Genomic DNA, 14866 nt, shown 5'->3' on the forward strand with positions numbered 1-14866 from the left:
ATCTTGCATGTTAGGGATCTGGGGATGTAAAATATCATCTAGGAATGTACCATGAGAGGATCAACCGAGCAACAAACAAGAAGATCACTCTGTCCCTGATGGCTAACCCTTCTCACTTGGAAGCAGTTGATCCTGTTGTGCAAGGGAAAACAAAAGCTGAACAGTTTTATCGAGGGGATACGGCAGGGAAAAAGGTAAAGATTGTTTAATATATTAACTCTTACTGGTAGTTTTTTGTGTTATTTTAAATAAAAATAGCTTACCAGTAGTTTTGTATCACAGTCTTCCTCTCTTCCTCCTTCACAAAGGGGAGATATCACCTGTTGAACTAGATAAGGTTTGGCACAGTACTTCTAGGGTAACTTCAGGAAGTAGGCTTAAAACTTGCTTTCGTTTGCAAACTGAGCAAAGACAGCAGAGTGCTGAGAAGTCTTTGGTTTATTATAAAAATACAGTTCTATTTTAGAAGCACTACAGCAATATGGAGCAAAGAAATCCTGCTGAGAAGCTTAAATTGCAGTTTTGTTTTCTAATATATGTGTGGATATGTGTGTATAATCCTCTCTCTTAGGTTATGTCCATACTATTACATGGGGATGCTGCCTTTGCAGGACAAGGGGTGGTTTATGAGACGTTTCATCTTAGTGACCTGCCATCCTACACCACAAATGGCACTATTCACGTTGTGGTCAACAACCAGGTAACAACTAGAGCATTTTCCAATCAATTTGTCTGCTGAATAGTTGCTCGTCTATTTCTTTTTATTCTTCTTTGTTATTAACTGAGTGCGTTATCCCCTCTGTTTATTAGAATGGTTAGGGTGTTCCTGGAAACAATCATAGTATCTAGCAACTCTGAATTGATAATATTTTATCACCTACATTTATTTCATTCAATTTGTAATACTTAATTGGATTAGGTTTGCTTTGTTTTGTTTTTAAGGGAGCAAAAAGAAGCTGGCTAGCCAAAATGAAAAGCTGATACTACTGCTGTCTACATGACTATTAAATAAAAACCTGAAGCATTCAAAACAAAGTGGAGGGAGATGCCCAAATTATTTTAATGGAAGTTTCTGAAATTTTTAGATTGGCTTCACCACAGACCCCCGTATGGCCCGTTCATCTCCATATCCTACTGATGTTGCTCGTGTGGTCAATGCTCCCATTTTTCATGTGAATGCTGATGACCCTGAAGCAGTGATGTATGTGTGCAGTGTAGCGGCAGAATGGCGAAACACATTCAATAAGGATGTGGTGGTAGACTTGGTAAGTCTTGATTTTCTTAACTTTTCATTCTGTGTATTATGTACTACCCTCTTATTTTTCAGTGGCTTAAAAGACCCAGTCAAGCAATGTATTTTGATTTTTAATGGCCTTTAGATTCTTCATTAAAAAAAAACAAGTAACTAACAGGCACACAAGAATCCATAGATGTTTTTATACCATAAACCTACTAAAGTCTCTGTAAAACTATGAAATTGAAAGATTTCATTTTACTTTTTTCCTTACCAACAGAAACTTTCCCTTTGTAGGTTTGTTACCGTAGGAGAGGGCACAATGAAATGGATGAACCGATGTTCACCCAGCCTTTAATGTACAAGCAGATTCATAAGCAGGTGCCGGTGCTGAAGAAGTATGCTGACAAACTGATTGCAGATGGGACTGTAACACTGCAGGAGTTTGAGGTACACATCAACAGAGTTAAAGGAACTTAAGAAGCTGTCATTAGGAAGACAGAACTGCCACTGTGTGCTCTCTACTTAAAAACCTTTCTTTCATTACTGTAATGTCTTCACCCTTTGACACTTTCTGGTTCAATTTGGTTTGGATTTTAATGCAAAATAGATAGTACTGTTGTTACAAAAAGACTTAAAGTGCTGTGAAGTAGTTAATACATATCGCACAGAAAAAAATTTACTTCAGTTCTGAGTTTGTAAAAGGTGATCAGATGTGAATGTTGGAGATGGAGGCATTTGTCAACTGTTATTCTTCATCTCCAGAATCTTGATTCAGCAGTAAGACGGTATTTGAATGCTCATAGGTATGACTGTAGCTTCATATCGGTAACCTTGGCAGGCTTGTATCCAGCAATAACACAATAAAATCAATTTAACCTTTTTATTTTCTTGCAATAATTCAACTAAGCTCAGAGATAATTTGAAATATTCCAGAAGGATGAAGTGTAGAGTCTGGTGCCTGTATTAAGCTGGTTAGGTCTTTACCTTAATCTTCTTAAAAGTGAATGTATAGAGTGCAGATGCAACAAGGGACCTTCTCAGAAGGTGTGGCTAACTGTGTAGTGACGCAGTGTTACAGATCAACAAAAAAGCAGTTTGTGTAGATGCATTCTGTCGTCCACAAGAATGAGCACAGCCCAGGCAGAACTAGCTATCCTGAATTGTTGTAAGAGTGTGCCAGTAGTGGCATCGGCTTTGGTGACTGGATCCAGGATCCTGGATGTATGTTTTACTATACAGACTGAGCTCAACATTGCTGTTAATTACTTTAAAGATTAGCTAACTCGGTAACTTGAGTGTGGTTTTGGATTGAAACAACATAGATTATGTAGAGGCATTCTGCCTCTACAGAATATGGCTTTGTATCTGTTGCCATTGACAGGTGTGGCCAGCAGATTCTCAGCTAGACTCTCCTAGTCAGATTAGTTTTCTAGGAGGTTATTTTCTAGTCTTTAGTGGCTTCTGAAGCCAGAAGTGTGAGACCTGGACAATGCTGATCTTAGAAGTATGACTGTAATTTATATTTGGTACTTCCGTTCTGCCTCATTCTAGAGCAGTGCTTAAAACTTCAACTCTTGATACCCTCCTCTCTAACACCTGTTCAATAAATGAAATAATTTATTTAGAGTGATATGGGTAAGCATGTTTCTAGAAGGCAATTTGATCCTAGATAATATGAAGTTGTTTGTTTGTATAATTGTAACTAAATTTTCTTCAGGAGTTAAGTAACTTTTTATCATACTGAATGATAGGTGTCATCTGTAAGATACAAGGCTGTTATGTTTATCCATTTTAAAAAGAAAGTTTTTGTTCTACAGGAAGAAATTGCAAAGTATGATAGAATATGTGAAGAAGCCTATACTAGGTCTAAGGATAATAAGATCCTACATATCAAGCACTGGCTTGATTCACCTTGGCCTGGTAAGAAGTGTCCTTTTACTTATTCTAGTGTTAATATTATTGTGCTTTTATTTTCAGTCTATATTCTAGAACTCTTAAATGGTTTTTATCAGACAGTGTTCCTTTAAAATAGATTGTGACCTTTGGTTTGCTCCATTTAATAGTAAATAAAACATTCTGCCAGATCAACTTAAGAGATGCTTTTCTTAAAAAAACATGTGAAGTAAGGTGTGACTTTGAAAAAGATATCTTTTCAGTTTAGCAGAGTATTTTTCCTGTAGTGTTAACTATCTGTGCCTTCACGAAGGAGTATGTCTCATGCTCCCTTTTTTTTTTTCTTTTTTTTGAGGGATCAAGGTGCCATATGCCTTTTATTGGCTGCCTTTGCTCACATAGTTGGACTTCACAGGGAATGAAAGCAGAAACAAAACAGATCGTTGTGTACCTGTGAGATCAAGTTCTGTTGTCATACAGACAATCAAAATGATTGTCTTCCAGTGAAAGGTGAAGAACTAGGTTTAGGCTACTGCTTAGATTGTCTTTGAAGAGTTGTGAGTTTTTCAATAAATTGTAGATAGTGTAAATACCTCTTCATCAGTCCTTGAACATCTCACCAAATCTTTTACTTCCAGGATTCTTTAATGTGGATGGAGAACCCAAGAGCATGTCTTGTCCTCCAACTGGCATTTCAGAAGACCTGCTGACTCACATTGGCAACGTAGCTAGTTCAGTGCCCGTCAAAGACTTCAAAATACATCCAGGTCAGCTGGAGTCTTTGCTTCTCCTAGTGGCTACATTTCTTGCTCAGATTTTATATTTATACACATGACTTGCTGTTCTGCCATTTCCCAAAGAGGAAATTGCCTGTGACTTTTATTTTAACTCTTCCACCCTATGGGCAAGGAGAATGTGACAGTTAAGTTCCTGCTGTTTGTTCTCAGCATAGTGTTCACTATCATGCCACTTCTGTTTCCCTACCTCATTAAAACAGATTTTCCTCTGAGGGAGGTAAAAGTCTCTTTGTAATGTTAAATTAATACCTCCTTCATTTGTCAAGTCCTTGTGGAAAATGCTGCCTCTATGCAGCACATTTGTGGGACTTGCTGGGATGTAAGGCACCCATCTCAGGAAGCACTCTTAATGTGGGGTTTTTTTAATACTAAAACTAGTGGTAATTTGAGGTCCCCTTAAGACACTTTTCTTGTAGTTAGAGAACTTTCTACTCAGGAATATAGCTTGGTCTTTTCAGACCTGGCACCATTGTTGATATACTATGAGCCTAATTTTAGTACAGCTGAATGGACTCTGTGTGGGCAAATTCAGGTTTTCTTTCAACTTACCGTTTAGTGTTGATGATAGTGCAAATCTAGCGTTTTCTCAAAAAGTCTTAGCTTTTGATCTGAACAGTTTCAGTTCTGAATTTGGCTTCTTTTACAGTAAGAAGTTAAATGTACCTGTCTCACTGGGAAGCCCTGACACTCTGGCAAAGTTCCGAGTTAATTGTTTTACTCCTTGGTCAGGTTGAAGTCTAGCAGCTTTACAGCGAGCAATAACATGTTCAGTCCGTGGGGAAAGATGGAGACACTTTGTTTAGGCATCTTTTTTCTTTTGTTGACTTGTAGGGAATGTATTGAGGATCAGGAGAAAGAGCGCTTTTTCTGTGTAAAATCTCTAGCTAATCTTTCTTCTCCAGAGTCATCCATCAAGGAATAAAGTGTATCTGCTGTAGATGTTCTATGTGTTTGTGTTCCTCTGGGACAATTAAACACTGTTACAAGTAATGATGATAGGGCATTCCTAGTTATCAATTGCAAGCTTGTTGAGCAGACACAATTAGTTGAGGAACTTTAAAACTCTTCTACACATTTGTGCACTTTGTTGTGACACTGATAAATTTGAAATTAATATTAAATTTTATTGGCTGACTATAGACATTCTAATTAAAAAAGTAAGGTGGTCTCCCTTTAGTAACTTGATTAACCATTGACGCTAAGTAACACTTGCCAGTATATAAGATAGATTTATGGTTCAAAGCAAACTTTCGCCTGCTAGGTTGTTTTATGCAGTTTGAAAGGCCATGAGAGAGAGAATTTCGGGAGAATTAGAAGGGGAAGAGCGCCTTTGAAGTATTTTGTCCTTCCACTGAAACTGAAAATGAACCGCTTAATATCTCAGTCTTTCATGAAACAATTGGAAGATTATTTTGTTTTATCAAATGTTTAGTATATTCTAAAGAGAAAATTTTCAAGACTTCATTTATTTAGAATGCAACAATTTCAAGGAGAGAATAGTTTTATGTAGAAAGATTTTTGTAAAAATGGCAAAGTAACAAAGGGAAATATGGGAAAATAACAAGTAGGACAGCTTACGGAAAGTATCAGTGCAGATGTGAAAATAAGATAGTGTCCAGTGACACTGAATACACTAGGCTTATAGCCTCAAAGCTGGAAGCACCTGTGTGCAGCTTTGAAGTTTTATTCCCTTTAAGAGTCACAGTATTGTAACTTGTGCTTTGGCTTACCAAGTTATAAAATCTTCACTGTAAAAAACCAGCTATTGGTTATCAACTGAAAATCCGTTGGTAGCTGCTACAATTTCCTATTTATATGATATTCATAGTATTGATTAATCTGGCCTGTTTCACTTTGTGTTATCTCCAGAAGTCCGATATAACAAATGCCAAGAAAAAATGAGAGAGAGAAAGAGAGAAGAAAAAAATCACAAACCCAACAGCTGATATTTTCAGTCTCCTATAAAACACTAAATGGACTTAGAGATGTGAAAATAAATCTTTAGGAAAAACTATTTCACTGTAAGTCCTTTTAATTGTCCCCAGTTTCTGACGGAACTAATCTTCTTTTCTTCTAAAATAAGGTATGAATGTTATGCAACCCTTTGCCTGGGAAACAAGTTATTTTACTTTGCTAGCAGTTCAGTTCTGGAAGAACAATTTGTAGACCCTATTAGGATCTGTGTTGAACTTAGCCCGTGAGGAAGGAGAATGGTGAATGTAATGTGAATATAAAATATCTCTGAAGTAGGTCCATTGATTTCTGATCTTTATTCCAATCTAGGACTCTCTCGGATTTTGAGAGCCCGCTTGGAAATGACTAAGAACAGGGTTGTTGACTGGGCCTTAGCAGAATACATGGCTTTTGGCTCTTTTCTGAAAGAAGGGATCCATGTCCGACTAAGTGGACAGGATGTGGAGAGGGGTACTTTTAGGTAAGTACTGAGATAACTATTAAATGCCATCCCATAAAGAAACACCTTGGCATTTTTTAAACAGTATGGCCTTCTCTGGGAAAGGGGAAGTTGAGGCTATTCAGCATCAATCTGAATGTTATAGATTCTGGTAGTCAGGAATAAGCAAATCTCCTGTGTCTCTGTAAACAGCATTTAAAAAGAATTGTATTTAAGGCAGAACAAATGTTCTTAGATATTTTCTTCATTCTCTTGCTGAAAAGCAGAAATGATATTTTTTTTCTTCTTTTTAACTAAAAATTCAGCTGCAATCCATCTAATTGCTGAGAACTAAAAGAAGTGTATTTGCTGCTGCAGATTCTGAACTCTTTTAAACACCATTCCAGTGGTGGCTGCTTGGAACTTGGGTATCCTGCGAACAAACATGTTGCCAGTTGGCAAGGCTTTTTTAAGTGAAATAAGGTCCTTTGTACTGAGACTTTTAATGACTATGGAGCATGAATGAACACAGAATCTGATCACTCGGTAAAATATATACAGTTCTGCTGCCTTACCTGATCCTCTATGGAGTAAAATGTTAATGATGTATTTAATTGAAGCCTTTGATGCGAAGCCCGTTGCTGGGGGTGAATGAACTAGCAGCTGCACTGCGCTTCATTGTGAATGCTTGCAGAAAAGAGAGATAAATCTTGGTGCCTGTCTCCTCTGGTACAGTGCTCTGTTTCTGTGCTGAGCTTCGTTTGGTGTCCAGTCTTTTGGGCTTTCTTCTTTTTGCTCCCATTCTGATGGCAGTTTAACAAAATCCTTTGGACAAGACCTGAAAACAAAACTGAAAATTGGGAGATTCCCCACCCCCAATTTCTCATACTCCTTGATTTCAGTACCATGGTCTTGTAAAGCAGTGAGCATCTCTAGGGAGAGGAATATACATGTTCATTGTTTAGCAATGTACCCACCTATTTCAGGTGAGTGCTTAGTCATGCCTAGCACATGCCTATAGACTTGTCTTGAGAATAAGAATTCTCTGTATTCCCAGTCCATTCCAGAACTATTGTCCAGATTTTCTTGATGTTTAAGATAAAAATAATTGTTATGCTTACAGCAATATGGGGTGGGGGGCAAGTGTTCAAATAAAAAGCTGTTCAGACTGGTGAAGATCAGCTTAAGGATTCCTGTGCCATCTGGATTTTATTATTCAGCTTTTTAGAAAAGGAGTAAAAAGACATTCAAAGAAATTCTTGTGAAGTTCAGGACTGAAGGTGGTACTGCAGTTGTTTGATTTCTAGTAACCTGGTTCTGCTTTACTGCTGGGTTTGAGTTTACCTGATGGGTAGTGGGATCTACAAAATACTAGCCTATGGTGTGATTATGAATTTTTGTTATGAATGTGATAGGGCAGTTGGACAATAAAGAGTGAGGTCAAAAAAAATGCCTCGGACCTGAGGAAGTCAGAGAATATTCAACTACTCTCTTAAACAGAAGAGAACACTGTAGAAATGTGTAAGACAGCCTTATTATACTGTATTCAGGCTCATTTCATCAGAGGAATAGGTAGAAAAGTTAACTTGTGGTACAAGCACATCTAAGAGATACTACAGTTCTCAGTAAAGCTGCTCTTTTTTAGCTGTGTTTGAGTTTTTGTCATTTAGAATGAAGGTGAGCAACTTCTGTAACAACTGAAGACATTTGCAAATGCTGATGTATTTTTGTTGGAAAAAACACATTGCAAACACATAGAAAGTATATGTCGTTTTATCCTCTCTGTACTGAGAAGGCCCTTCTTCACCTCTGAAAATCCTTGAAGTACAGAGTATCTCAAATCTCTGGGACTAATTGAAGAGAGAGTATCAATTAGAATTTGGGAAGAACTGAAGATACAGCCTTGCCATAATGAAAACAATGTGATGGGAGTGCTTTCACTATTTTGGAGCTTCTGAAGTGCTGTCTAGAAGATAGTACTTTCTGTCAGTATTCTGTGTGATGGCTTGTCTTCTTCTGTTTCAATACTCAACGTTATCAGTAGACAGAAACTAGATAAAGTTGCAGGTAGAAGGACTGGGCCCCTTCTCATCTTGGAGACATGCTCTGGAGAAGGGAAGGGAAGGGGGAGAGAGAGAATTGATTCTATACTGGTTTGATGTCAGTAAACCTGACAATCGCGCAACAGCAATATCTGACTTGTATGTCTGTATATTTCTGGCTGTCCATCTATGCTCACTGTAATCACCTTTTGCTGGGGAGACACAAAACTTTGTGCTCAAGAAGCTTATCACCTAGCTAGGCCTTCTATCTTTGGCTGAATGACAAAAATAAAATGACAGTGGCAAAAATTATTTTTGGCTAACAACTGTTTGGTGTGTGTATTTTCCCCTTTCTTTCTCCTTCCCTCCCTGTGCTGTTCTTCAAAGATTCTGTCTTTTCCTGGCCCTTATATTGTTGACTTCTAAATAAATTTCAGAGCTCTTTTGCCAGCATTCATTGTAGCAAAGGGAAGTACAAAAAGATTCTGTCTTCAGTTCAGTGTTGGCAGCTATACAACACGCAGTAGTTGTTACCAGTATAACTGTCCTTATGTTAGCAGTTGTAAAGCTGGACATATTGGTGTGATTCACTCAGTCTGTTCAGAGAGTTAATGGATTACAGTAATTACTTCAGTCACCTCTGTTTTGGTAGTGTTCCTGGGTGCCCCATTCTAATGCTGATTAATGGTGTTCTAGAGAACTGTAAATGGTGCATGTGAGTGGAAATAGCAGGAAAGAGGATACAACTGCTTCAAGTCTTGGTGCTGAGATTAGATTAGATTAAATTTTTGCATAAAAGACAAACAACAGTTGTTTTAAGGAAAAGATTAATAGAATTTGCCAGGGAGGCAGAGTGAAATGTTTTTAGTAACAATTTTGTTCTTCTGTTGGTTTGGGTTTTTTGGGTTTTTTTTTTGTGGTTTTTTTTTTTTTCACTTTAGTCAGTCTATTTTATAGCAACAACTTCCCCAGCCCTTCCCCTCTCCCTTCCAGTTCTTCTAGTGATGAGGTGTTTTCAGTTTCCGTGAGTGCTTGAGAATAAAACTGGATAGTCAGTGAAGTCCTTATAGTGCAGCAATTGTGTTTAGACATGTGATTGTATCACTAGGTTTCAACCAAACCAAGATGCTGTGTAAAGCAAAGATAACTGCGTTGCTTGCGTGCTTTCCAGAAGATAACTTTGATGGTTTATCTTTGCAAACGGCTCTGTTAAAGCCCAAATTTTAGTCTCAGCTAATAAATTTCTTTCAACAACTCTGCAGCCATCGTCATCATGTGCTTCATGATCAAGAAGTTGACAAGAGAACGTGTGTTCCCATGAATCACCTCTGGGAGCAGCAGGCGCCCTACACTGTGTGCAACAGCTCCCTTTCCGAATATGGTGTCTTAGGTATGTCTCGGGGTGACTATCTGACAGGTCTGCTTCTGTTTTAATAGGTCTCAAACAAGATGTAGGAAATAATGACTGCTAATTAAGAGGAATTTTATTCAGATTTTGCTTTAACGTGATTAAGCTTCTGGCTACAAAGTTTTACTTTGTTACTTGAGTTTGCGAAGCCTCAAAACAAATGCAAAAATGCTTCTGCTAGTGGCATTTAATAATAAACAAACTCTGCCTTTGTTGTGTTTTGACATTATCACATTCATAATAGTTTTGTGTCAGGTGGGAGCCAGGAGTTGCAGAACAGGGGCCTAAAAGCCAATCAAAATGCCCAAAATTATTTTCCCCCACTCCCTGAAAAAAGTAGTTCTATCAAGAAATTCAATAAATTTACCCTGTTCATTGTAAGATTTGTCCCTTACTGTCTTCTTACCTTGAAAGGTTTTTAAAAAAATCATTGTGATGTAAACTTTAAGCCAAACTCTGTTTTTTCCTACAGTGTGCTATGATGGGTCTTGGTTTTAATGTATATTTTAGTTCTAACATTTTAGAATACATTAAAAATTAGAGGGGAAATCTTCAACTGTATGCTTGTATGTGTGGGTTTTGTTAATTTTTTTTTTATTCTCTTTAATTTTTGAATGTGTTGCCTGTGATATTGGGCATATGAATTTGCAGGTTTCAGTGTGCTTGCAGTGCAAAACTTTCTGCACTCTTCATATGGTACACCTATTTGTTTAGGCTGCTTAGAACCTGCTTGTACTTCAAAACTATAAACTGGGAGACTTAAGTAGCTTTTGGTGGAAAGACCACAGAATATGCTAGTATTGATCTCATTAGTATTCAACAGGAAATTACACAGTAATGAGAGAAAATGAATTTCAGAGAATAACAGCTGTACAAGGAGCAGAGCTCAACAAGAAAAAGAATGTGGAAAAAAGCTGTAAAACAGTTTTATATGAAACGGATATTACAGCTCTCCCTCAAGTTCTGGCACCTCTTAAACAAGCATCAGTGGCTCAGTGTCCAGATGAATGCCAGTGAGGAGCGGTGTCCCTCAGGCGTCTGTGCTTGCACCGATGCTGTTTATTATCCTCATCAATGACATAGACAGTGGAATCTTGGGCACCCTCAGCAAGTTTGCCAAGCTGAGTGGTGTGGTTGACACGCCTGAGGGACGACCATCCAGAGGGACTTGGACAAGCTTGAGAGGTGGGCCCATGAGAACCTCATGAGGTTTAACAAGGCCAAGTGCAAGGTCCTGCACCTGGGTCGGGGCAACCCCCAGCATCAGTACAGGCTGGGGGATGATGTGATTGAGAGCAGCCCTGCGGAGAAGGACTTAGGGGTGCTGGTGGATGACAGGCTCACAGCTCAGAAGACCAACCCCATCCTGGGCTGCATCAAGAGAATTGTGGCCAGCAGGTCGAGGGAGGTAATTCTGCCCATCTACTCCACTCTGGTGAGACCCCACCTGGAGTATTGCATCCACCTCTGGAGCCCTCAGCACAGGAAAGACATGGACCTGTTGGAGAAGGTCCAGAGGAGGGCAACGAAAATGATCCGAGGGCTGGAGCACCTCTCCTGTGAAGACAGGCTGAGAGAGTTGGGGTTGTTCAGCCTGGAGAAGAGAAGGCTTTGAGGTGACCTCATTTGCGGTCTTCCGATACCTGAAGGGGACCTGTATGAGAGGTGGGGACAGACTTTTAGCAGGGTCTGCTGTGACAGAACAAGGGGTAATGGTTTTAAACTAAAAGAGGGTAGATTTAGATTTGACATAAGGAAAAAATTTTTTACAATGAAGGTGGTGAAGCACTGGCACAGGTTGCCCAGAGAGGTGGTGGAAGCCCCATCGCTGGAGGCATTCAAGGTCAGGCTGGATGGGGCTCTGAGCAACCTTACCTAGTTGGAGATGTCCCTGCTCACCGCAGGGGGGGTTGGACTAGATGACCTCTAAAGGTCCCTTCCAGCCCAAATGATTCTATGATTGTATGATCCCCACTTTTTACAATTTTGGGAGTCAGTTGAAAGTATCCATCTGTTGTGGTTGATCTTGGCAATGCTGGAACATGTACCTAATGCTTTCTCGAAAGGGAAGGAACTGTCAACAAAATCAGGGACACTTTGTAATACAGATATAAAAATCCATCCTAACCTTATCTGAACTGTTATTCTGAATGTGCTATTTCAAGAAAACAAATTCTTGTTAGTGATAGCATTAGTCATAGTGAATTATATTTTTGGTACTGGACAGACGTTTTACCTTCAGCCACAAGAATGGATAACCTCACTCTGACATGATGAGGGTGGCAAGTGGAATGTGGAGCACAAAACAAATAGATCTAATAATTTATCAAAAATGTTATTGATTCTATGGATAAATAATGAAATATTGTTTCATATCCATTTCAGAGCTAGCATGAAGGAAAAAAAATGAAACATTGTAGTAGATAAAGATGGTAATTAATAGCTGCTTGCTTCAAAGTTCCAGAAATATTTGATCATGCAGTCATTTTTACATATGCTACATATTACCTGTTGCTAATAATATTAAAATTAAAGTGGGATAAAACTGTATAGTTGGAGCATGGGCTGAAGAGCTGAGATTTTTTTTAAGGTATTTTTGTTAGGTCTGTGGCAGAATTGACATGAACAGAAGCTTGTATCTCTATAAGCTAATATAGTAACGTATAAATGTAAACTCTAAATAGGGGAGTGCAAGAGAGGATGTGTATAAATGTAAGAAAAATAATTGGCATAGATAAAAAGCAAGAATTTAATGTCAGAATGATTGATTGTTTGTTTCCAATTGGCTGTTGTTTCTCCCAATTTGGTATGGGGTTTCTTCATTTGAGCCTGTTTACAATGTTGCTGCAAATTTTATGGGTAAATGGGTCATAGGTTTCTCGGTTTGGGGTTTTTTTTACATTCGAATAAGGTATCCAAATGTGAAAGTGACAAATGTCTGGATATGGTTGAAATCTGATTTTATTCCAAAAGTTACACCTCAGTAGGTCTGGGAAGCCTAGTGTTGATACGGTGTGAAGGGCAATTCTTATTGCCACAATTCTGTTCTTTAAAAAATCAACTAAGTGGGCTCTCTTTCTTTCTATTTCTTGATCTCATCCTGCTCCCTATTGCTCTTCCACCTTCCCCAGCAAGAGAAACGTGAAAGTTGATTTAATAACTTTCATTGAATACAAGCAATAGGGGAAAATATGGGTTCGTTCATACACCAAAACCAAGAGTACCATTTCTGTGCAATTCTGCTTCAGCAGATGTCATGACAGGTTCTTCAAAACTAATAATATTGATGTTTTTAATTGTTAAGAACTTTAAATCCCTTATGTCTGAGAAGTTTTCTGACAGTAAAGGAGATTAAATTGATATAAATAGTTGATAAGTGATGTGTTTGTGTTTGGTTTTGTGTGTTTTGGTTTTTTTCTAAAAATGCCATGTTTCTATGTTGAAGTGATTTTATAATTAAGATTCCTCTCCCTTGCTAGCTTTTACATACTGAGCTTTTCCAACATGTTTACTCTTGTGTATTGTATCCATAGAGAGACAGCGTTGAGATAAGCAGCAGTGTGTGATCATGTCTCTTCTAGTTAAGCATCTCAGTCAGGAGCTATTAGAGTTGTTAACTGTTTGGCTGATAATGTCACCAGATCTCCTTAGTACATGAAAGAATAAGTGAACGCTTGCAGTTCAAGGAGTTGATTCCTCAGGAGTAGCAAAAAACCCTCAACATTTTATTTTCTCTAACTGCTATTTCTATTATATAAGCCTGTTACAAGGAACAGTTTGGGATTAGTGCCCTAAAGTATTTGGTGAGGGATAGGAGGGTTGTGAGAGGATATAAAGAAAAAAAAGATGTTAAGAATTTAATTTGTGACTATGTTAATATGCAGCACCTTGGAGGCATTTTGGGAATTCCCTTAGTTTCTGTGAATTACAGCTAAGTAAAAACAGATTGAACAGCCCAGCATGATAAAACTACAGATTATTTCCTTGGCAGGTACCTAAGCCAAGAGCTGACATCTGTTCAGAGCTGTGAGCTTTGCACGAAGGTATTATTGAGATGGTTGGGAACACCTGAGGTGTAACTGCTCCATTAAAATGACACTCTGACAAGATTGATTTCACTTAAAAATAAAACAAAGGCAGTCCTTGTTAACTTGTAGTTCAAACAATTGCTTATGGTTTGTATACAGGAAACTGGAGTGTGTGTACTGGGTACGCAGTGCCCAGAGTATAAATCAGAGTATTTAACAACCTCTGATAATTTTATTTGACATCCTGTGTCTACTATTTTTAGCTATGTCCAGATTACTACAATTTAGTTGTGGATCCACTTGTCTAGCTGTAAATTTTCCCTTTTACTGAAACTGAATGTCTGGGAGTGTAAGTAAGTGACGACTGTGTGAAGTCATTTAAGCAAAAAAAAGTTTGTCTGAGTTTATTTGCCAATTGAGAGAGAGGAGGAAGAAAAAGTAACTTATAGGCACTCCATGCTACCTCTTCAGTATTTTTTTAAGCACTTGAAAGGATCTCCTGTCTTTCTTTACTACCCTCAGAGTAACTTGTGTAGTGTGGATTCTCCATCCGGGAGGTGTGATTCTCTCTGTCGGGTTCGGTGCTGGCTTTGAGAGGCGTTGGGCTGTAGCATCCTGTACTGGGAACTTCAGGGAACATCCAGGCAAGATAGATTTGGAACTAGCGCGTGGTTCAGCAAACTCCTGAACCATGAGACCTGGAGTACAACTTTTTCAATAGGGAAGGTTATATTTAAAGCGAAAGACAAAGGGAAGAGGACAGGCATTGATTTAAAATTTTTTTTTGTAATACGCTCCTAGGATGAAATATGTAGTATTACTACTCATTCAGAACAATTTTTAAGGTTAGGAGTAGCAAATACAATTACCTGTCAGAAATTGTGTTAGGAAGTAGGACAGACTGTAGTAACCAAGGACCGGGTTCTCAATGGCATCTGCATGGAGCTCTAAGAAGGCATCAGTCTTTCTGTTTGAGTCAGCCACCAGATGGGTATTAACGTCACTTTCTTCTGGACTGTGTTTGGGTTTGTGAAAGGATGCATGTTCCTCTGTTAGCCCCTATGCTTAG

The 14866-nt window shown here is 38.4% G+C and overlaps 1 protein-coding gene across 1 annotated transcript in view; it reads left to right on the forward strand.

Moving 5' to 3' along the window:
* Window positions 1-9751, forward strand: part of LOC104165732 (2-oxoglutarate dehydrogenase-like, mitochondrial) — a gene marked incomplete at its 3' end in the record, with an annotated part of 15938 nt that extends 6187 nt beyond the window's left edge. Inside the window, exons 5-12 of the mRNA XM_009705447.1 lie at window positions 15-194; window positions 572-700; window positions 1086-1265; window positions 1532-1684; window positions 3055-3157; window positions 3769-3897; window positions 6211-6361; window positions 9624-9751. Coding sequence (XP_009703749.1) covers window positions 15-194; window positions 572-700; window positions 1086-1265; window positions 1532-1684; window positions 3055-3157; window positions 3769-3897; window positions 6211-6361; window positions 9624-9751 — 1153 coding nt within the window. The remainder of the gene's footprint in view (window positions 1-14; window positions 195-571; window positions 701-1085; window positions 1266-1531; window positions 1685-3054; window positions 3158-3768; window positions 3898-6210; window positions 6362-9623) is intronic.
* Between the last annotated feature and the right edge of the window lie 5115 nt (window positions 9752-14866).

Source organism: Cariama cristata, unplaced genomic scaffold, assembly GCF_000690535.1.
Source record: "Cariama cristata isolate BGI_N322 unplaced genomic scaffold, ASM69053v1 scaffold42648, whole genome shotgun sequence".
Taxonomy (NCBI): Eukaryota; Metazoa; Chordata; class Aves; order Cariamiformes; family Cariamidae; genus Cariama; species Cariama cristata.